General features: G+C 57.7%; 1 protein-coding gene across 2 annotated transcripts; it reads left to right on the plus strand.

Moving 5' to 3' along the window:
- The first annotated feature begins 6335 nt into the window (after positions 1-6335).
- Positions 6336-21647, plus strand: HID1 (HID1 domain containing). Of its 2 annotated transcripts, none has more exons than XM_004592929.3 (19): positions 6336-6489; positions 12491-12640; positions 12788-12958; positions 13069-13185; positions 13712-13818; positions 13984-14100; positions 15155-15377; positions 15517-15573; positions 15846-15986; positions 16173-16263; positions 16364-16515; positions 16604-16682; positions 18291-18455; positions 18906-19133; positions 19369-19475; positions 19926-20006; positions 20357-20448; positions 20988-21146; positions 21276-21647. In XM_004592929.3, exons 1-19 carry the CDS (start codon positions 6424-6426, stop codon positions 21337-21339), a joined length of 2367 nt encoding a protein of 788 aa, XP_004592986.2. In that variant the 5' UTR covers positions 6336-6423; the 3' UTR covers positions 21340-21647. The 2 variants fall into 2 exon arrangements, with proteins under 2 accessions (XP_004592986.2, XP_036351936.2); XM_036496043.2 differs by having other exon boundaries at positions 13072-13185.
- Positions 21648-22147: the final 500 nt, after the last annotated feature.

Genomic DNA, 22147 nt, shown 5'->3' on the forward strand with positions numbered 1-22147 from the left:
TAGGAGGCAGCAGCAGGAAACAGAGGTGGGAGAAGAATGAAGGTAGAGTATGTTTCTCAACCTGCACTCTTCACGACCTGGGGAGGCCACAGCCCCCCGTTGGGCCCCTCCTGCCACGGGGATCCCTTTAGCTCTGTTCTGGTCATCTGTCCTTTGCCAGGGCTCCTCCCTCCTGCTTCCTGCCCTGTGGTTCTTTCCCTGACAGTTTGCGCTGCTTGCTAGGTGTGACGGTCCTGTCAGAACCTTGGCTTATTCTCAGCCACCTTGACTCAGGCTTGACCCAACTTCACCTGGGCAGATGTCCACTCCCGATCCCCAGACTCTGCTACCTGTATTGTTTGGGATTTACTTGAAAGTCGGATTTACACAGAGAGAGGGAGGGAGAGACAGAGAGAGAAGTCTTCCATCTGCGGATCATTCCCCAGATGGCTGCAATGGCCAGAGCTGGGCCAGGCTTGAAGCCAGAAACTTCTTGCAGGTCTCCCGTGGGGACAGCAGGGGCCCAAGCACTTGGGCCATCCTCCATGGCTTTTCCCAGACTCATTAGCAGAGAGCTGGATTAGAAGCTGAGCAGGTGGGATGTGAAGCGGTGTCTATATGGGTAGCTGGCATCACAGGTGTTGGCTTTACCCCACAATGCCATAGTACTGGTCCCTGCTGTTAGTTATTTAAAAAGATGGTAGAGTTCTAGTTCATACGATATTACGATATTATTACGCGCAGCTAATTCCCACAACCTGGTTCTTTACCGTGAGCTGAAACACACCAGACGCAATGAGGTATCTTAGGAGGTTTTATTCCAACGGAGCAGGAATGGGTAGAGGGGAACGGGAGAGCAAAGAAAAGCAAGAGAGAAGAGAGAGAGAGAAGAGAGGGGTAAGAGCGGGGTAAGAGGGGGAGGGATAAGAGCCGGGAAAAGAGCCGGAATAAGAGAGCCAGCCGCACCTGGGGGAGCCTTTTTGCCGGCCAGGTGTAGGGGGTGGGGATTGGGAGGGATTGAGGCCAGGCCCCCAGGGGATTGGCGCCTGCAGGTGAATGCCTAGGGATGATTGGCAAGTGGGTGGAGTTGGGGAGGGGGCTGGAAGATTGGGAGGTGGGATTCAGGTGGAAAGCCAGGTTACATCCGATTGGTGGATAGCTAGGCCGGCGCGAACTTCATGAGCTGTGAGGAAGAAGGAATGGCGCCGGGTCCAGGGAGGGATATTGGAATAACTCCTTACACCTGCTGCTTGAATCGCTGGCTTACATGCCTACTTCTGATTTGTCTTTGCGATATAGTTTCTGGCCCCTCAAGCCTTTCTTAGCAGGTACCAAGGAATTGTGTGCTGCTTGATAGAGGCTCCAGTGACGGCCATGGGAGCCTTAGGCCAGTGAGGCTGTGTAAGGAGAGAGCATGACTGAGTCTGTGAAAAAAATCAGAGCAAAAAACCTACTAGGAAATCAGGAAACTAATAAAGGTGACATGTCTTCTTTAAATGCTCAAACAATAGGCCTCTTGAAGTGGTTCAATGGCTAAATCCTCATCTTGCAACCACCAGGATCCCATATGGGCTCTGAGTTTGTGTCCTGGTTGCTCTACTTCCCATCCAACTCCCTGTTTGTGGCCTGGGAAGGCAGTAGAAAATGACCCAAAGCCTTGGGACATTGCACCTGCGTGGGAGACCCAGAAGAAGCTCTTTGTTCCTGACTTTGGGTCAGCTCAGCTCTGGCCATTGTAGTTATTTAGAGAGTGAGCCAGCGGGTGGAAGATTTTTCTGTCTCCTTTTCTGTAAATCTGATCTGACTTTCCAATAAAAATAAAAATTTTAAAAATGCTCAAAAATCTTTGCCTTATTTACTAATAAATACTTTACTTTACTAATAAATAAATCAGTTTCTCCTGTATGCCTCCAGACTTTGTCTTACGAGTGTTTACCATGAGGGCTGGCATAATGGCTCGACTGACTAATCTTTCACCTCCAAGCAGCAGAATCTCATATGAGTGCAGGTTCGTGTCCCAGCTACTCCACTTCCCTTCCAGTTCCGTTTGTGGCTTGGGAAACAGTGAAAGATGGACCAAATCCTTGGGAGCCTAGATCCACCTGGGAGACCAGGAAGAAACTCCTGGCTCTTGGCTTTGAATTGGCTCAGCTCTGGCCATTGCAGTCATTTGGAAAGTGAACCAACGGATGGAAGATCTTTCTCTGTCTCTCCTCTTCTCTGTAAATCTGTCTTTCCAATGAAAATAAATAAATCTTTAAAAAGAGTGTTTACTAAGGAGTGGGTATGTAATACAGTGAGTTGAGTGGCGGCTTGGGACAGTCGTATTGTCATATTGGCATGCTCTGGCGAAGTCCCAGGTCTTCCAAATGCTCTGTGCTTCCTTTTGCTTTTTCCAGACAGAAGCTTTCTCTGTGAAGTGAACGTGAAAAGAAAGGGGTAAGTGGGGAAAGCACCCCCGGAGACATCAAGCATGGGGGTGTCTCTTGAAGAGAGACACCCTTTGTGTGTGTGTATTTCCAATCCAACGTCCTGCTGATGTCCCTGGCACTAGCACGCCCAGGTGCTTGAGTTCCTGCTGCCCATTAGGAGACCTGGATGAAGTTCCCAGCTCCTGGCATCAGCCTGGCCTGGCCCTGGCTGCTGTGGTCATTTGGGGACTGATGGAAGCTCTTTCACTCTCTCTGTTTTAACATATTTAAAGATGTTTAAGGTCCGCAGGGCTGGCACTGTGGCTCAAGTGGCTAATCCTTTTTTTTTTTTTTTAAGATTTATTTATTTTTATTGGAAAGTCAGATATACAGAGAGAAAGAGACAGAGAGGAAGATCTTCTGTCCGATGGTTCACTCCCCAAGCGGCTGCAATGGCTGGAGCTGAGCTGCTCTGAAGCCAGGAGCCAGGAGTTCTTCCGGGTTTCCCACGCGGGTGCAGGATCCCAAAGCATTGGGCCATCCTAGACTGCTTTCCCAGGCCACAAGCAGGGAGCTGGATGGGAAGTGGGATTGCTGTAATTAGAACTGGCGCCCATATGGGATCCCGGCACGTGCAAGGAAAGGACTTTAGTCACTACGCTATTGCGCCGGGCCCAAATCCTTCACTTTCAAGTCCTGGTATCCCACATGAGTGCCAGTTCATATCCTACTTGCTCCACTTCCACTCAGCTCCCTGCTTATGGGCTAGGAAAGCAGCAGAGGATGACCCAAGGTTGTGAACAGCAAATGGAGTCTCTTCTTTTTGTAAATTTCTCTTACCTTTCAAAATAAACAAATCTTTTAAAAAAGATGTTTAAGGGCCAGCACTATGGCATTAATAGTAAAACCACCCATATGACACTTTGTTCAATTCCCTACTGCTCAGTTTTCAATCCAGTTCCCTGCTGATGCACCTGGGAAAAGCAATGGAACACAGCTCAAGTGCTTGGACCCCTGAACCCACATAGGAGACCCAGAAAAATCTCCTGGTTCCTGGCTTCCGAATAACCAATTCCAGCCATGTGGCCATTTGCGAAGTGAACCAGTGGATGGAAGATCTCTCTAACTCTGCCTTTCAAAAAAATTGATCTTAGGGCCCGGTGGCGTGGCCTAGCAGCAAAAGTCCTCACCTTGACGTGCCAGAATCCCATATGGGCACTGGTTCTAATCCAAGCAGCTCTACTTCCCATCCAAGCTCCCTGCTTGTGGCCTGGGAAAGCAGTCGAGGCCAGCCCAATGGGACCCTGCACCCGCGTGGGAGACCCGGAAGAGCTCCTGGTTCCCAGCTTTGGATCACCTAGCACCGGCCGTTGCAGTCACTTGGGGAGTGAATCATCAGACAGAAGATCTTCCTCTCTGTCTCTCCTCCTCTTCTCTATTTATATCTGACTTTGCAATAAAAATAAATCTTTAAAATTGGGCCCGGCGGCCGTGGCCTAGCGGCTAAAGTCCTCGCCTTGAAAGCCCCGGGATCCCATATGGGCGCCGGTTCTAATCCCGGCAGCTCCACTTCCCATCCAGGTCCCTGCTTGTGGCCTGGGAAAGCAGTCGAGGACGGCCCAATGCATTGGGACACTGCACCCGCGTGGGAGACCCGGAAGAGGTTCCTGGTTCCCGGCATCGGATCGGCGCGCGTTGGCCCGTTGCGGCTCACTTGGGGAGTGAATCATCGGACGGAAGATCTTCCTCTCTGTCTCTCCTCCTCTGTGTATATCTGGCTGTAATAAAACGAATAAATCTTTAAAAAAAAAAAAGAAATCTTTAAAATAAATAAGTAGATCTTAGATAAAAGTCAGGTATTTTGAGGTCCTGTTTACATGCCATAAAATGAAAGTTCTGGGTGTGTAGGCACATGAACTTAACACTGCCATGGAAGCAACATACACAGTACTTCATCGTCCACGAGAGATTCACCCCTCCCCTTCCTTAGCCAGTCCGATCGCCCTACGGGTTAGTGCATGGTACTGGACTTCCTTTTGTCCAGAATGTCATATGGATGGGCTAATAGGGTTCACGGCCTTTTGTGTCGCCTCTGCCACTCGACACAGGCACTTGCTGCTACCTGCACGCTTGCTGTTTGTTTTGGAAATCCGTCTGCTTTTATTGCTGGCTACCAGGCTCAGGATGCCGATGAGCCTGATTTGATTCAGCTGATGAGCGTTGCTTGTTTTCAGTTTTTCTTCTTGATTGAGGGAAAACCTGACTTTGGCCTCTTTTCTCGACATTGTCAATGCTCTTGAGGGCGTCAGCCAGAACATTCGTCTGCACCATTTTGGTGGCATGGAAAGATGGCAGAGAAAGCCACTTATTTTATTTTAAAAGCACTTATTTGGAAGTCAGAGTTATATATAGAGAGAGTGGGAGAGGCAGAGAGAGATATCTTCCACCTGCTGGTTCACTCGCCAGATGTCTGCTATGGCTGAAGCCAGGTTCAGGAGCTTCCTCTGTGTCTCCCACGTGGGTGCAGGAGTCCAAGCTCTTGGCCCATCCTTCACTGCTTTTCTCAGGCCACAAACAAGGAGCTGGATGGGAAGTGGGCTTAGAACCGGTGTTCATATGGGGTCTCGGCACGTGCAAGGTGAGGACTTCAGCTGCTAGGCTGCCGTGCCAGGTCCTTTCCACCAGCTACATGTGAGAGTCCAGGCTGCTCCTCATCCTCACCGGCCCTTTGCCCTTTGGAGTCTTTCCGGTTTCCTTGACCATGCTCCTAGGTATGTAGTGGTTTCAGCTTGCACGTCACTCAGGGTTGCAGTCCAGGGTACTCCATGTCATTCTGGCATGGACTTGGCTAAGCGATTTGTAGAATGGGTTTGAACTATTTATGCATTATCTAGGAGAGATTCGAAAAGCCATGAGGCCTGCTAAGGATTTTGTCTTGGGTGGGAACAGCCTACCTCTGTCTGTCTGCTTTCCTGGTCACACTGTGGACCCCATCCCCTTCTCCCACCCATCCATTCCCTGGCCGCATCCTGCTTCTAGGCCATGCAGGGGGGCTGCCTCCTTGGCGCACACCTCCTTTGTGGATTTCCTGTGTAAGCTAAATGTCACCTCCTTTTGGAAGCATCTGTAATTTCCAGAAGCTTCTAGACACAGCAGGAAGAGTGATGTGGAAAAGAAGTCCGCTGTTTTGGAGCCTGCCTTGATTTGCTCTTTGGGATTGGTTCTTGCAGCTGGATGCGGCCTTGGGCAAGTCAATCAACTGACCACTCTGTTTCGCCATGAAGCAGAGACCACAGAGTCTACTCCAGAAGTGGACGTTTGCTGCCAGAGATGCCACAGCCACCCCCCTCCTCCTCTGTCAAAGGCTTGCCTTATTTCCACCTCCCCCCGCCGCCCCAGCTATTTGCTCTTAACCGGCACTGTCTGTGACTTATACCACCTGTTCCAACCCTCCCCCAGGTGGCCAGGCACCAGTTCCTCATCATGTGGCTTGAAATGGATGGGCCTGAAACGGCCTCCCGCAGGGGTCCAGCTTGAGTCGCAGGGACTTAAGGCAGAGCCTCCTCTCCACGGAGCCGAGGACCAAGCTCGCCAGTTAAGAGCTGCCTGCACAGCTGTTTCAGCAAACCGGGGACCAAGAGAACAGATGCTGAAGACAAAAAGAATCGGGAGGAGACTCGAGTGGAGATGAAGCGGGGTGGATGAGGACCTGGGATGACTGCTGGGGCACCGGTGGCAGTGAGAAGGCGGGGACGACGTTCCAGCGCAGGCGGAAGGACGCAGGCGCGCCCCGCAGACGTTGGGCAGGACGCGGAGCCCGCGGCTGCTCCGGTTCACCGACCGGGCGCAGTGGGAACCCGAAGCCTGTGGCAGGTGCAGGGGGCGGAGCCACGCGGGGCGGGGCCACCGGGGGCGGGGCCGGCGCGGGCGGGCGGGGTTCGGGGCTCGGCTCCCGGCACAGCAGCGGGGGCGGCGGAGCCGGAGCTGAGGCTGGAGTCCGGGCGGGGGCCGGGTCGGTGCCGGCTCCGGAGACATGGGGTCCGCCGACTCCAAGCTGAACTTCCGGAAGGCGGTGATCCAGCTCACCACCAAGACGCAGGTGCGTCGGGCCCCAGCCTTCCCCATCCACCTGCCAGGGCCGGGGGCTGCGCTAACTTGTCTCGCCTCCCCCTAGATGAGAGGAGGTCGGGCCTGGTGGGTGACGTTGAGGCCAGGGCCGGAGCTGAATCCCTCGGCTTGTATTTCATCCCCTGGCTCTAGTGGGTCCTTCCTCCCCATTCCCCAACCTCCAAGACGCAGGGACCACCCTCCCCCCCCCCCCCCCCCCGCCTCCAGTCGCTGCCTCTGCGGGCTGACGTGTGCTTACCCCTCCAGGCAGCGCTGCAGCAGGGCTCCCCCTGCCCCGCCCCCCAACCTCGCAGTTCAGCTTTCCCCCGCCCCCATTCCTTATCCGCCACCCCTGCTCCGTTTCCAGCCCCTGGGTGCCCATGGGTCCGGACTCCCAGCCCCTGCTGACTCAATGCAAACAAAGCCAGGCCGGGAAAACAGCTGGTGCGCGGTGGCGGCACTGGCCTGGCTGGGCCTCAGTGGATGCCCGAGGCCCCGGGGAAGGCCTGGGTTTTCTTGAGAATCCATTGAGCCAAGGGTAGTGCTACAGCCTGGCAAGGGGGACCCGTCACCGGGCTTGGGGCCCCTGTGGTGCGGGCCTTGGTCCCAGAAGCCTTGTATGGGCAGTCCTGGGCTGCTGGTGTTTATGCTGTGACTGGGAGATGGGGACTCTCAGGATTGCCCCTGGTTGACGATGAGGGACTTGGGGCACCTTTCACCCCATCCATGCTTGCATGTCCTCTCCTGCACCCACACATGGAACAGGGCCACCTCCTTGTCCCCAGCACACGACCTGGTTCCAGTAGGGCTCCTTCCTTGCCCACTCCTCTTCTTGCTGCAAAAATCTGGTGACTCCAGCCATGCAGGTGCACAGCCCTGGCTCCCCCGGTACACAGGAGCCAAGACCTGCTGCCATCTGGGACTCCCAGCCCCAGGGTACTCTCGCGCTGGGGTCTAAGTGTGGGGTCCAGGAAGCCACCTCCCAACAGCCAGCTGGCCATAGCTCCAGACGCCAGATCCCGTCCCATGCTGTTGTCCCTGCCCTGGGAGGAACAGGTGCTTAGCAGACACAAGCACAGATCCTCTGGGGAGTGGGGCTGCAGCCACTGGGGACAGCTGGGCTTGCGTCTCCTCAGTGTCCCCCCACCACAGTTCTGGGTTAGTTTGGGAACGTGGCTGTCTTAGGATGGAGCTGTGGGTGGCAGAGAAGGTGGCACTGGGCCAGTCCTTCCCTGTGGGGCCATCGGGAGAGAGAAGAAAGGGAGGGAGGGAGGCTCCCATGTTTACTTACCTGGGGAGGAAACACCTCACAACAGGAAGGGCAGTGGGCCCAGCAACGGAGCCCTTCTCCAGCCCTTCTCCCAGACTCCCTGGATTCCAGCTGCTCAGATTCCCTCCCCAAATTGCCAAGTCCCTGAGTGGTCCCTTGGCTACAGTCCCAGGAGCTGAGGGTGGGAAGGGTGGAGACCAGCCTGGGCTTCCTTCCTGTAGGTAAGAGGCACCACATCAGAGACTGGAGGGAGGAGGAACGGACCCCCAGCAGCTGAAGCCTGGGACCTGGACTGGGCAGCCCGGGTTTGGGGACCAGAGCCCAAATGGCTGTTTCAAGCCTCGCCGCTCGGTGTGCCTGAAGGACCTCAGGTCCAAGGCCCACAGGACGACCTCTGCTTCCAAGCTCTGGATGAGCTGTGGCCAGCGAGCGGACATAGCCGCCTTCCCTGGGGCCAGGGCTGGGGCTGTTGGTGCTCGGCCTTCCCCCCACCTTCCTGCATCCTGTTTTCTTCCTGCCACGTTGCGTCCAGCCCTGGGCCAGGCTGACCCTGGTCCTAAGGTCCAGTGGCTCTGTCTGTTTGCTGGTCTTCTCCCAGGCTCAGCAGGGCCCTTGTCTACACGTGTGCATACATGTGATTGCTGACATGGTTACCTGTGTGTACATGCAATTGAAGACATGGTTACATGTGTACACATGTGTATCGTTAGACATGTCCTACATGTGTGCATGTGTGATTGTTAGACACGATTACGTGTGTGCACACATGTGATTGCTAGACATGGTTGCATGTGTCCACACCTGTATTGCTAGACATGTCTATGTGTGTGCATGGTGCTCACTCTCAACCTAGAGCCTTGTGCCTGCCCTTTGCTCTGCCACCCTAACCCACAAAGAAAGCATCCCAAGATGCCTGCTGGGCCAGGTGAACAGCACGCAGTTCCCCGCTGGGGCTGTGGGGGATTGCTTCCTGTACTCTTGGCAGCAAGGGCCTATCTGCTCCAGCCAGAACGCTTTGTCCTGACAAATTCCTTCTGATTCTAGTCGCTTTCTTGGGTTGAGGAGGTTCAATTGGGCTGAGGCAAGAGCTGAGCTGGGGGCCTCCCCTGGGAAGGCCCAGTGACACCAGGCCATCATAGCAGTGTGGTCAGGAGAGGGGGCCCATGTTCCATTTCTTGAAATTCAAGTTCAAGGCTTTCTTCCTCTGCTTCATGCAAGAGGCCCAACGCTGCCGCCTCCTAAGTCCTTCCTAAATCCCTCTCCTCCTTTTGCATGTGGTCCCCAGGTGGTACTTGCCTAACTAGGTCAGAGGTCTTATCCACTTGGTGCTTGAAGGGAGTAATGGTATCCAGGCAGTGAACCGAGTCAGGTGACAGCTTCCCGGGGTTGCACCTTGGTGGGTGGAGCTCTGCAGGTTTCCTGGCATGTCCTTTCCCACCCTGACCTGGCCTAGGCCGCCTGAGTTGGGTTGTCATACCCCTGCACCCAGGGCATCTGGGGGCGGGAGGGGGGCGGTCCTGGCCCAGGGCATTAGGGCCAGCAGGCTCCAGTCCCAGGGCCCCTCCTTTGGCCTTTGTTCCTCCCCTCCAGCGAACTCGCTCTACCAGTTCTGGGACTGAGTAGCCCTATTCCAGGCCTGTTGCAGGGCCACCAGGTACCATGTAGCTCCTGGGGTGGGGTGGGCTATGCCTGGGGTTGACTTCAGACACCTTGCCACCCCGGTACTCAGTCCTGACCAACCACCAGGCTGAGCTGGACTCAGACCAATCGTAGCTCCAACTGAACAAATACTGGCTGTCTGTCACCTGCTCACCTGCAGGGCGTGGGGGCAGGGCAAGGGAGGGTCTCTCCAGGCAAGGGCGCCTGCACCTGTGGGTCAGGGTCCGGGATGGGAGGGTAAGGCTTGAGATTCCCAGGTGGGAGCAAGCCTGCCCATCTGGGGCTTTGGGGAACTTGGAAAAACCTTCAGATTACAGAATTCAAAATTGTATTTTGTTTGAAAACATATTTGAAAGGCAGAGTGACGGAGGAGATACACAGAGGGAGGTGATCCATCCCCCGGGTCACTCCCCAGATGGCTGCGGTAGCCAGCCAAGACTTCACCATCCCCTGGTTCACTCCCCAGATGGCTGCGGTAGCCAGCCAAGACTTCACCATCCCCTGGGTCACTTCCCAGATGGCTGCGCAAACCAGCCAAGACTTCACCAGCTGAAGCCAGCAACCTGGAACTCCATCCAGGTCTCCCATGGAAGTGGCAGGGGCCGAAGAACTTGGCCATCTTATGTTGCCATTCCGGGCACGTTCCTGGGGAGTTGGGTCAGCGGTAGAGCAGAAGGGACTCAAACCAGGGCTCTGATAGGGCGTGTCAGTGTTCCCCTTGGGGGCGTAACCTGGTAAGCCACAAGATTAGTCCCAATAGATTTTTTTTAATGGATTTTTTTTTTATTTGAAAGGCAGATTTATACAATGAAGGAGAGGCAGAGAAAGATCTTCCATTTGCTAGTTCACTCCCCAAATAGCTGCAATGGCCGGAGCTGAGCAGATCTGAAGCCAGGATCCAGGAGCTTCTTCCGCATCTCCTATGTGCTTGCAGGGGTCTCTAGGACTTGAGTTATCCTCCACTGCTATCCCAAATCACAGGCAGAGAGCTGGATTAGAAGTGGAGCAGCCAGGACATGAACTGGTACCCATATGGGATGCTGGCGCTAACAGACAGACGATTAGCTTGATGAGCCACCATGCTGGCCCCAGTCCCAGTAGGATTTAAAAAAATTCTTTGTTAGCAGAGGATGTGTCTCACTAGGTAGAGGACAAGAGGGACACCCAGGAAGTGCAGACTGTGGTAGCAGGACCCTCGTGCTGCGTCAAATGGAGCAATCAGGGAAGGCTTTCTCTTCTTCTTTTAAAAAGTTTTGTTGGAAAGGCAGATTTACAAAGAGTAAGAGAGACAAAGAAAGACCTTCCATGTGCTGGCTTACTCCCCCAGTGCCCACAATAGCCAGAGCTGAGCCCATCTGAAGCCAGGATTCAGGAGCTTCTTCCTGCGTCCCAAGGTTTTGAGTCTCCTCCACTGCTTTCAGGGAAGGCTTCTTATTTATTTATTTATTTATTTATTTATTTATTTATTTTTAAAGATTTATTTTTTATTTTTATTACAAAGATATACAGAGGGGAGGAGAGACAGAGAGGAAGATCTTCCGTCCGATGATTCACTCCCCAAGTGAGTGCAATGGCCGGTTCTGCGCCAATCCAAAGCCAGGAACCAGGAACCTCTTCTGAGTCTCCTACATGGGTGCAGGGACCCAAGGCTTTGGGCCGTCCTCGACTGCTTTCCCAGGCCACAAGCAGGGAGCTGGATGGGAAGTGGAGCTGCTGGGGTTAGAACTGGCGCCCATATGGGATCCTGGTGTGTTCAAGGCGAGGACTTTAGCCGCTAGGCCACGCCGCCGGGCCTACTTATTTATTTTTAATAAGTTTACTACTGAGCACTTTTTTTAAAAAAAGATTTGTTTATTTTTATTGGAAAGGCAGATATACAGAGACAAGGAGAAATACAAAGATCTTCCATCTATTAGCTTACTCCTCAATTGGCCACAATGGCTGGTGCTGAGCCGATTTGAAGCCAGGAGCCAGGAGCTTCTTCCGGGTTTCCCACGTGGGTGCAGGGTTCCAAGGTTTTGGGCCATCCTCTGTTGCTTTTTCAGGCCACAAGCAGGGAGCTGGATGGGAAGTGGAGCAGCCAGGACATGAACCAGTGCCCACAGGGGATGCTGGCGCTGGAGGTGGAACCAGCTGAGCCATTGCATCAGCCCCAACACTTGGGTTCGTTTTCGCCTGGACTTTTATTAAGACAGAATTGTAACAATAAAATTGATCATCCCTTAGGCAGCTTCCTAGTTTGTCTTTTTCCCCAACGTAGCACTTCCCCTAGCTGATCTGTGCGTGTGATATTCCAGCACACAAGCTGTTGCCAGTGGAGTCCAGCTTTCGAGTTGTATCAGTGTTAATCATCCCGCGTCATTTCCTCGGGGAAGGTTTCTGGGAGCAACTTCCCGATTTCCCTGAGGCGCCTGTGTCGGTGTCTGCCTGCGTGTCTTCTGACACACTATCTCCATGGACGGGTGGGACTATGAAATGTGTTGCTAGAAGGTGGGCAAAGAGAAGAGGGTGCAGGCTGTGCCCTGGTGGTAGCAAGGGCAGGCGCACGTGTGCAGATGTGTTCAGGGAGCGGTGGAGGGAGGCCTGGCTTGCACCCTGCAGGTCGTAGGGTGCCCCTCTGGGCCGTGGTGTGAGGGCACGTGCCAGGAGGCAGCTCTGGAGGGGCCGCCAGCCAGGGTGCCGAGGCCCCCGGGAAGCTTAGGAGGCTGAGAACTGAGAGTGTGTGTTTCTGATGTCATTCTCCTCTGGGGACAGAGTGCAGCATGGGGCTGGTTCCCTGGACAGTTGGCTCAGGTCTGTGGCCTGGGGACTTGCCCAGGTGTGGGTGGCCAACCAACAGGCCAGGGACTGAGCCCTCTGGGACTGGGCTGGGCTTTGGGCACCAACCCCAACCATGCACAGACGGTGTCCGCAACTTGACTTACAGCACAGACCCACGTGGGCAGTGTCTTGGCATGAGGGGTACAGGGGCTTCCCCCTGGGGCAGGGGTGGGAGTGTCTGCTGGAGGTGTGTTGGGGAACTGGCCAGGGGTCATGCAACTCCGTGCACTGGGATCCCTCACAGCCTGTGGAAGCCACCGATGACGCCTTTTGGGACCAGTTCTGGGCAGACACAGCCACCTCGGTTCAAGATGTCTTTGCACTGGTGCCGGCGGCGGAGATCCGGGCTGTGCGGGAAGAGTCGCCCTCCAACCTGGCCACCCTATGCTACAAGGTGAGGCCTGCCTGGAGTCCTGCGAAGCTCCTCCCACTCCCCACCTCCCCAAGTCCTTCTCTCCCAGGCTAGACCGCTAAGTGCCTCAGGGGTTCCGAGGCCAGGGCAGGTGTTGTGGGTGAGCAAAGCCTGGGGCCTCTTCTGCAGGCCGTGGAGAAGCTCGTGCAGGGCGCCGAGAGCGGCTGCCCCTCGGAGAAGGAGCGACAGATCGTGCTCAACTGCAGCCGCCTCCTCACACGTGTGCTGCCCTACGTTTTCGAGGACCCCGACTGGAGGGGCTTCTTCTGGTCCACGGTGCCGGGGACTGGCCGCGGAGGGGTCGGTGGGCGTGACCTGGCGGGATGTGGAGGGGCGGGGACCAGGGCGCTGAGTAATGGGGTTCAGGCTGGCTACCCGCATTCCCACTGAGGCTGCCGCTGTGTCCCCAGCAGGGGGAAGAAGATGATGAGAACGCCCGGCCCCTGGCTGAGTCCCTGCTCCTGGCCATCGCTGACCTGCTGTTCTGCCCGGACTTCACCGTGCAGAGCCATCGCAGGAGCACCGTGGTGAGGGCCGCCAGCTCCCACCCCCCATCTCTGGCCCTGTGGGGGTGGGGAGACTCTGGCTCCGCAGTGTGTGTTGGGGGCAGACTGGCCGACAGGGTGTTGGGCAGGGCTGGCTTGCCTGGGTACACACAGCCCCGGGGCTGGGGTGGTGGCTGGCTCTGCTGGAGAGGGGCCAGCTGGTGCCCGGCCCTGCCCGGGGCCTCCAGTGCCCAGGCACAGGGACCCATTGTCTTCGTCTCCCGCAGTAGCTGGAGGTGCAGGGCTGGGCCAGAGGCCTTGGCTTCTCGCTTCATGTGGTTGGGACCAGGGCTGGATTCCTGAGGAATCTGGTGCCCCCAGGCCCACCCACCCTCTTGCCATGTGTGATGGAACAGGTGTCAGACTAAACAGCCTGGAAGTTTCTGGAAGCCTGAGGGATCCCTGGGCCTTTGGGGACCTGCCTTTAGGAGGAAGTGAAGGTCCCCAGGCTGGAGCGGCTGGGCTCAGTCCCGCACCCCACCCGTTAGCTCTTCCCGTCCCCCACCAGGACTCGGCAGAGGATGTCAACGCCCTTGACAGCTGCGAATACATTTGGGAGGCTGGCGTGGGCTTTGCTCACTCCCCACAGCCCAACTACATCCATGACATGAACCGGTGAGCTGGACCCTGGGCCCTACCAGCCGCTCCCCCCTTGGGGGTCTAGCCTCAGCCTTCTGTGGTCACTGCTTTCTGTGGGGCTGGCTGGGGTGCTGGGTGGGCAGCACTTCCTTGCAAGGGGATGGAATTCTAAGACCCCCTCCCCAAACCCTGGCCCCCAAGGATGGAGCTGCTGAAGCTGCTGCTGACCTGCTTTTCTGAGGCCATGTACCTGCCTCCAGCGCCGGAAAGTGGCAGCACCAACCCGTGGGTTCAATTCTTTTGTTCTACAGAGAACAGGTGAGGGGCCCCTGGCCGTTCTCTCCTGTCTGGCCCAGCTGCTTGGATCTTATTCAAGGGGAGCTGCTGCCCCCTGGTGGTGATAACCTGTAACGCAACAGAAATGCCTCATTGCAGCGAGTCCTGGGGACCCTCCCGACCCAGGGGGCTGACCCATGCCTGAGTCCTCCCTTTAGAGCTGTGTTAGAAACTAGTATTTTTAGACCACATGTGGCATTTTGCAGTTAAAAAACAGGTCAAACATTTTGCTAATACATTGTATCTGCCCCGATAATAGCTCCACATGTCAACATTGAACATGCAACCAACATACACTGCTACTGCAGCATTTCACATTCTTCTCTCATGCTCATTCTCAAAGTTCTGCATGCATTTTACACTTCCAACACACACACTTCTGTATGGGCTGGAGGGGCTGTGTGTGACAAGATCCCCAGAGGAGGGGGAGCCTGGCCCATGTGGGCAAACAGGAGTCCACGGGGCAGGATCCAGCCTGTGGGGGGTGGGAGGCTCACCCCAGGGGTTTCCCAGCAGCTCAGGGCTGGTCTTTCCCTCCTCAGGCCCCCCCATGCCGCCTCTTGCAGGTTTTCCTGGCCGCCTGCCCAAGGGCCTGGGTGATCCCTGGTGGAGGCCATGGTCATGGCCGGGCAGGTGTTTCAGTCTGCACAGCCTTATCAGGCAGTCTGCAGCTTTGTTGCTCACTTAACCTCCATGGGGCCCAGTTGGCTCATCCGTAAGATGAGCAGCCTGAACTCCGATGTCCCACAAACTGGAGTCAGATCTGGAATAGGGGGTGGCAGAGCCCAGCCCGCCCCCCACCCCATCCTGGGGAGGGGTGATGCAGTCTCCTTTTGTGCTGTATGGCCTCACAAGGGCCTGTGGCACATGACCTGTTTTCCTATACAGAGCCTTGCATCACAGGCCACCATTCCCCCTGCCCTTGGCCTGGCTGGCCCCCAGGGGCTGAGCTGGACACAGCCATGGATAGAGCCCAAAGAGACGGGGTCCCTGCTCCCAAACTCCCCCTGCAGTCCCCTTCTCCTGTCCCACACAGACACGCCCTGCCCCTCTTCACCTCCCTGCTGAACACCGTGTGTGCCTATGACCCTGTGGGCTACGGGATCCCCTACAACCACCTGCTCTTCTCTGACTACCGGGAACCGCTGGTGGAGGAGGCTGCCCAGGTGCTCATCGTCACCCTGGACCACGACAGTGCCACCAGCGCCAGTCCCACAGTGGACGGCACCACCACGGGCACTGCCATGGACGATGTTGATGTAAGGAGGGGATGGGCAGAGAGGGCATGGAGGGGGGTCTTCCCCACTTGAGGCTGTGGGCAGAAGCACCAGCCACCAGGCCTGGAGCAGGGACATGGGGCATGTGGCACCTGCTTATTGGGGGCTCCTCCCTTGGCAGCCTCCAGGGCCCGAGAACCTGTTTGTGAACTATCTGTCCCGCATCCACCGTGAGGAGGTGAGTTGCTCCAGTATGGTGCCCGAGTCATCAATGCCTGTGTGCCACCAAAACTGTGTGTGGGGGTGTGCAAATGAGACAGGTATAGGGGTTGGGGTTGGAGGGGGTGCTGGGGACCCCTGGCCCTTGCCTGAAGGAGCTACCACCTTCTCTGGGAGACTGGATGCAGCCCCTTGAGGTGGTTATGGCTCGGAGGGTGGGATGCGTGGGGCTCTGGGAACCAGTGGTGAGGAGGCTTGGCTGGACAGCTCCCCTGCTGTGCCGTCCCTCAGGACTTTCAGTTCATCCTCCGGGGCCTCGCCCGGCTGCTCTCCAACCCCCTGCTGCAGACCTATCTGCCCAACTCCACCAAGAAGATCCAGTTCCACCAGGAGCTGCTGGTCCTCTTCTGGAAGCTCTGTGACTTTAACAAGGTATGGCGAGCGAGGTGGATACCCTGGGATAGTCCAGGCTGTGGGGCTGGGGGCAGACCCAGTGACCACCCAGGCGGGCCAGGATAGCCCAGCCCTTGGCCAAGTTCCTGCAGACGGGATGGGGGTGGGGCAGAGCTGTGCTCCCTCTGACCCCATCCACCTGTTCCCTCCTCCCCTCGCCCCCAGAAATTCCTATTCTTTGTGCTGAAGAGCAGCGATGTGCTAGACATCCTGGTCCCCATCCTCTACTTCCTCAATGACGCCCGCGCGGACCAGTGTGAGATGGGGTTGTGGGAGTGCCGGGGTGTGTGTTGGGGGGGATTCTGCCCTGCAACCCGGGAAAGTTCCGAGTGACACCTCCACGCCTTCTGCTGTAGCTAGGGTGGGCCTGATGCACATCGGGGTGTTCATCCTGCTACTTCTGAGCGGGGAGAGGAACTTTGGGGTGCGGCTGAACAAGCCCTACTCGGGGCGCGTGCCCATGGACATTCCGGTCTTCACGGGCACCCACGCCGACCTGCTCATCGTGGTGAGGGCTCGCCTGGCCCCAGGGAGGGGGTGGAGGTGTGGGGGGACCTCAAGGACTCCGTGATTGCCATGCTGCCTTCCACACACAGGTGTTCCACAAGATCATCACGAGCGGCCACCAGCGCCTGCAGCCGCTCTTCGACTGCCTGCTCACCATCGTGGTCAACGGTAAGGGGCCGCTGGTGCCGGCCTTCCCCGCGCGCGCCACCAGGGGGCGCCAGGCCACAGGCCGCCTCGTCTTGGAGTTCAGGCCAAAGGCACCCACTGCAAGCAGCAGGGAACCCGAAAACGCCTTGGGATAAATGAGCAGTTGACGGTGCAGCAGAGAATTACAAATGCAAGCAAACGCCACCCAAACATAACTTCTGATTCCATTTTTCCATGAAAAATTTTAATGATTTATTTTTATTGAAAAGGCAGATATACAGAGAGGAGGAGAGAGAGAGAGGAAGATCTTCCATCTACTGATTCACTCCCCAAGCAGCTGCAATGGTTGGAGCTGAACCAACCCAAAGCCAGGAGCCAGGAGCTTCTGCCGGGTCTCCCACGTGGGTGCAGGGTCCCAAAGCTTTGGGCCATTCTTAACAGCTTTCCCAGGCCACAAGCAGGGAGCTGGATGGGAAAGTAGGGCTGCCGGGATTAGAACCGGTGTCCATATGGGATCTCGGTGTGCTCAAGGCGAGGACTTTAGCTGCTATGCTATCACACTGGGCCCTTCGTGAAATTTTCGAAGTCCCCTTGTGAACCTGTGTACTGGCTTTTTGTTGTTGTTTTGGGTGTGTGTGTGTGTGTGTTTAGAATTATTTTATGTATTTGAAAAAGAGAGGGAGAGACAGGGAGAAGTTTTCATCCACTGGTTCATCTCCCAAAAGGTCCCCAACAGCCAAGCTGAAGCCAGGAGCCAGGAGCTGCTTCCAGGTCTCCCATGTGGGTGCAGAGCCCCAAGCATTTGGGCCATCCTCCGATGCTTTCCCAGGTGCATTGGCAGGGAGCTGCATTGAAACCAGCTCAAACCAGCGCCCAAGTGGGATGCTGGTGTCCCAAGAGCAGCTTAGCTTTATCCATCTGAGGTGGGAGAGTTGGGGGCAGGTGACCGTGGGCTAGGGCTGGGAGATACTCGTGTAGGTAGTTGTGTGGTGGCTGACATGGCCACTGGGGTGGGGGTCCCAGGGTGCTCTCAGCCCATGCCTGTGCCTTCCTGCCTCCTGTAAACCTTGACTTGGATGTCGGACTCTGAGCGTGTGTGCCCCAGGTCACCTGTCGCTGTCTGTCCAGGTCTCAGCCTAGAAGAGGCAGCCCTGAGTCCAGAAGGGTAACCCCCAGCTGTATTCCGAGTGGCACCTCCCAGCCTCCCACTTTGCATCCTGGGCTGTGAAGAAAACCATCAGCCATAAACGCATCTAAGGATGTGGAACTTTGTAGAAAGACCTGAGTTCGTGTTGCCTTGATTGTTGTGCTCTGGGGGACTCTGGTTAGGTTGAGGATCCTCCTTGAGCCTCCATTTGCTCACCTGTGAAATGGAAATAATGTTTTGACAGAGGATTGAGGGAGGGGAGAGGGCTGCGGTTCTGTCCATCACTCAGCTGGCCACACGGTCAAGGCCCTGCGGCCTCCCATGGCTCTGTGTGCACTTGGCCTTCACGGCTTTGTAGGGAACTTCACATGCTGGGGTCCCTGGGGGTCAGGGGAGTAGAGGTGTGCTGTTCCACCCAGGCCCAGGAAGTGCAGCGCTGGCTGGCCTGGCCTAGAGCAGTTGTGAGCTGGCATGTCCTACAGTTTCACCCTACCTCAAGAGCCTGTCCATGGTGACTGCCAACAAGCTGCTGCACCTGCTCGAGGCCTTCTCCACCACCTGGTTCCTCTTCGCTGCCGCCCAGAACCACCACCTGGTCTTCTTCCTGCTGGAGATCTTCAACAATATCATCCAGTACCAGTTTGATGGTGAGGCTCAGCCGGGTGCACCCGCGAGGGTCTGGCCCGAGGCAGGCAGGCGGGAGGCAGGATGGCCAGCGGGTGAGGGCCCATTTCCACCTGAAAGGGGGACAGGTCAGGGCCGTCTGCTGTCTGGTTTGTTCATCCTGTGTGCACGCATTGAGCACCTGTGGTGTACCTGGAAGCAATACAGTGGGACTCCCTGCCTGTTGAGCTCATGGGGCACATAGTGGAGCCCGAAGCCTCAGAGGTCACTCCACAGAGCCACCTAGGGGTGGACAGTGATGGCTGGGCCAGCTGTTTCGTTGCCAGCTTTCCTCCCTTTGGTGCTGGGATGTGAGTCTCCTAGCAACCAGGAGGGGTTGTGCATATCCCCTCCCTGACCTCCAGGAAGCCTGCCTGGATTGTAGGGCAGAGCAAGGGAGACCCCGCTAAGGCTAGGCCTGCTCCCTGCTACAGGCAACTCCAACCTGGTGTACGCCATCATCCGCAAGCGCAGCGTCTTCCACCAGCTAGCCAACCTGCCCACTGACCCGCCAGCCATCCACAAGGCCCTGCAGCGGCGTCGGCGTGCGCCTGAGCCCCTGTCCCGAACGGGCTCACAGGAAGGCGCCTCCATGGAGGGCTCCCGCCCTGCAGCCCCTGCAGAGCCAGGCACCCTCAAGGCTAGCCTGGTAGCCACTCCAGGTCTGGCCCTGGTGGGAGGGAGTGGGAGGGTGTGTGTCGACGTTGGCATAGCTGGGCACTGGGCGCAGGGCACACAGGCCTATGCTAGGCAGCAGGGGGTGGGGTGGGTGGGCAGAGGGACTGACTGGGTAGGGGCCAGGGCATGGGAGTGGTGGGAGCGTGGTGCCTCTGAGATGGGTGGTCAGGTGAGGGGGCACTGAGGCGGGGTCCTCACCAGCTCGTGTGTCCCACCCAGGCATCGACAAGCTGACGGAGAAGTCACAGGTGTCTGAGGATGGTACCCTGCGGTCCCTGGAGCCGGAGCCCCAGCAGAGCCCGGTGGATGGCAGCCCGGCCGAGGGGGTGAGTGACAGGGACAGCTGGCCTGGGGTGAAGCTGGGCAGCCATTCTCGCCTCATGAGTGTGAGCTAGGGGTTCCAGTGGCAGAAATGGGGGTTTCCTGCACGCAGCAGCACCGACCACCCTCTGGAAGGACCCGCCTCTGTTTCCCGGCCTTGGTGAGACCTGGGCCTGGAGCCTCCTCATCCATCAGCCTTATCTGATGCCGACCTTTACCCAGCTGCCCTGTCAGCCCCTGGCCCTAAACCTGTCAGCCGGCTGGGCTGGGCCGGACCCAGGGTCTGGGGCAAAGTGTGCTGGGCTGGGCCCTTGTGCTGTTGGGAGAGCACCCCCCTTCTCCCCGCCTACCCTTCCACTGCCACCAGATATGGGGGTTGGGGGAGAGACCACACCACCCTCCGCCCTCAGCTCTATACTCATTCCCTTCTTCTTTTGTTCCTCTCTGGATTCCAGGAACCTGGCCGGGCCTGGAGGGATCAACGGCGACCATCCAATGTGTCGGCCAGTGGCCAGTGGAGCCCGACACCCGAGTGGGTGAGGAGCCAGGGAGTGGGGGTGGGCAGATGGCATGGAGGCAGGGCCAGGACCTCCCGCCCCCGCCCCCAGCTCCAAAACAGCTCAGCTCAGGTGGCAGTGGAAGTGTGACCATGCCGGCAGTGGGGGAGGGTCTGGGCTGGCCCTCTGTGCTGTGTGACCCATCCATGCACTTAGCTTGGCCAGTGTCTGCCATGTGTCAGGATGTCCTGCTGGCTGCACCAGTTAGGCTGCCAGGAGTCGGCATGCCTGCAGCCTCAGGGAGCCCAGGGTGGATCGCGAGGCCCCTGGGGAGTGTTTTCCAACCCCCACAGCCTCACTGCCCTCACCCCTTTCCCTGCCGCTGGCAGGTGCTCTCCTGGAAGTCCAAGTTGCCACTGCAGACCATCATGCGGCTGCTTCAGGTGCTGGTGCCTCAGGTGGAGAAGATCTGCATTGACAAGTGAGCTACCCCGGTCTCCTCGGCCTCCTCCCCGGCCTCCTCAGCCTCCCCGGCCTCCTCCTCGGCCTCCTCCCTGGCCTCCTCGGCCTCCTCCTCGTCCTCCTCCCCGGCTCCTCGGCCTCCTCCTCAGCCTCCTCCCCGGCTCCTCGGCCTCCTCCCCGGCCTCCTCCTCGGCCTCCTTCCCTGCCTCCTCCCCGGCCTCCTTGGCCTCCTCCCCGGCCTCCTCGGTCTCCTCCTCGGCCTCCTCCCTGGCCTCCTCCCCAGCCTCCTCCCTGGCCTCCTCGGCCTCCTCCCCGGCCTCCTCCCCGGCCTCCTCCCTGGCCTCCTTGGCCTCCTCCCCGGCCTCCTCCCGGCTCCTCGGCCTCCTCCCTGGCCTCCTCCCCGGCCTCCTCGGCCTCCTCCTCGGCCTCTTCCCCGGCCTCCTCCCTGGCCTCCTCCCTGGCCTCCTCGGCCTCCCCGGCCTCCTCGGGCTCTGTGGTGTGCTCTGTGGCTGCAGGGTACACTGTGAATGAGCTGGAGTGCGGCTCTCTCACCTGCAGGGGCCTGACAGATGAGTCGGAGATCCTGCGCTTCCTGCAGCATGGCACACTGGTGGGGCTGCTGCCCGTGCCACACCCCATCCTCATCCGCAAGTACCAGGCCAACTCGGGCACAGCCATGTGGTTCCGAACCTACATGTGGGGCGTCATCTACCTGAGGTAGAGCCTGGGGAGGTGTGGTCTGGTCTGGCCCAGGGATGGGGTGGGCTTCGGACTGTGGGCTGCGGGCTGCAGGCTGTGGGTGGTGGGCTGCAGCCCAGCACCCGGTGATTGCCATGCCCTCTGCAGGAACGTGGACCCCCCTGTGTGGTACGACACCGACGTGAAGCTGTTTGAGATTCAGCGGGTGTGAGGCCGGAGTCTGCAGGGGCTGGGCCGCGGTGGGTGGCCTTGGTCCCTGAGGGCTCCCGCCACCGCCTTCTGAGGTTGGAGTGGTCACCGTCAGGGCAAGGGCAGTCAGAGTGTCCGGATAAGACCCTCCCCATGTGGGTGGACTCCTGGGGCTCCTGTTTCCAGGGAGTGAGGACCCTACCCATGGCATCCCCTCAAAGACCTGTTTCTATACCACCACCCCATGCTGTCCACCCCAGAAGACACTGAGCCCTTGTGAGGTTGGCCAGGAGGGGACTGAGGGCTGCCCCTTGCCCATCCCCACCTCCTAGCCTGCTGGCTGCCTAGACCTATGGAAGGAGACTGAGGATGGCCAGACAGCTCACTGAGGGGCTGGTAGGTGCAGAGCCAGGCTGAGGATCCCAAGTGATGGATGGGGCATGAAAGGCCCCCCTGTATCCTCCTGGATCAGCGAATGTAGCCTGGCTCCCCGGATCCAGGGAACTGGGGGCAGCTCCCCAGTGCCTGCTCCCTGTGTGGGTGGTGGGCTGGCAGCCTCCGTGCTCGCCGGCTCTGGGTCCTCCTGCACCCTGAGTCAGTGCAATCTTTGCTCCGTACAATCGGCTCCTTTGACAATAAAATCTCCCTGTGCACGCTGTGTGTCCGTGCCGAGAGGCACTCCGTGTTAAGATGAGGGGAGGGGGCGCTGGCATTGGTTGTTTTCTTGGGGTTTGGGCCTTTGGGCTTTGGTCACTCAGAGAGAGGAGGCCCAAGCTGGCCATGGAGGCCCCTGGGGAGCGTCGCTGTGCCTGCCAGTGCATTGCTTTCAG

The sequence above is a fragment of the Ochotona princeps genome, chromosome 17 (assembly GCF_030435755.1).
Source record: "Ochotona princeps isolate mOchPri1 chromosome 17, mOchPri1.hap1, whole genome shotgun sequence".
Taxonomy (NCBI): Eukaryota; Metazoa; Chordata; class Mammalia; order Lagomorpha; family Ochotonidae; genus Ochotona; species Ochotona princeps.

Coding starts and splice junctions, on each gene's coding strand:
- HID1 (XM_004592929.3), top strand. CDS start 6,424: ATGGGGTCCGCCGACTCCAAGCTGAACTTCCGGAAGGCGGTGATCCAG. Junction 14,101..15,154: donor TTTTGTTCTACAGAGAACAG/GTGAGGGGCCCC, acceptor TGTCCCACACAG/ACACGCCCTGCCCCTCTTCA. Junction 18,456..18,905: donor CATCCAGTACCAGTTTGATG/GTGAGGCTCAGC, acceptor TCCCTGCTACAG/GCAACTCCAACCTGGTGTAC.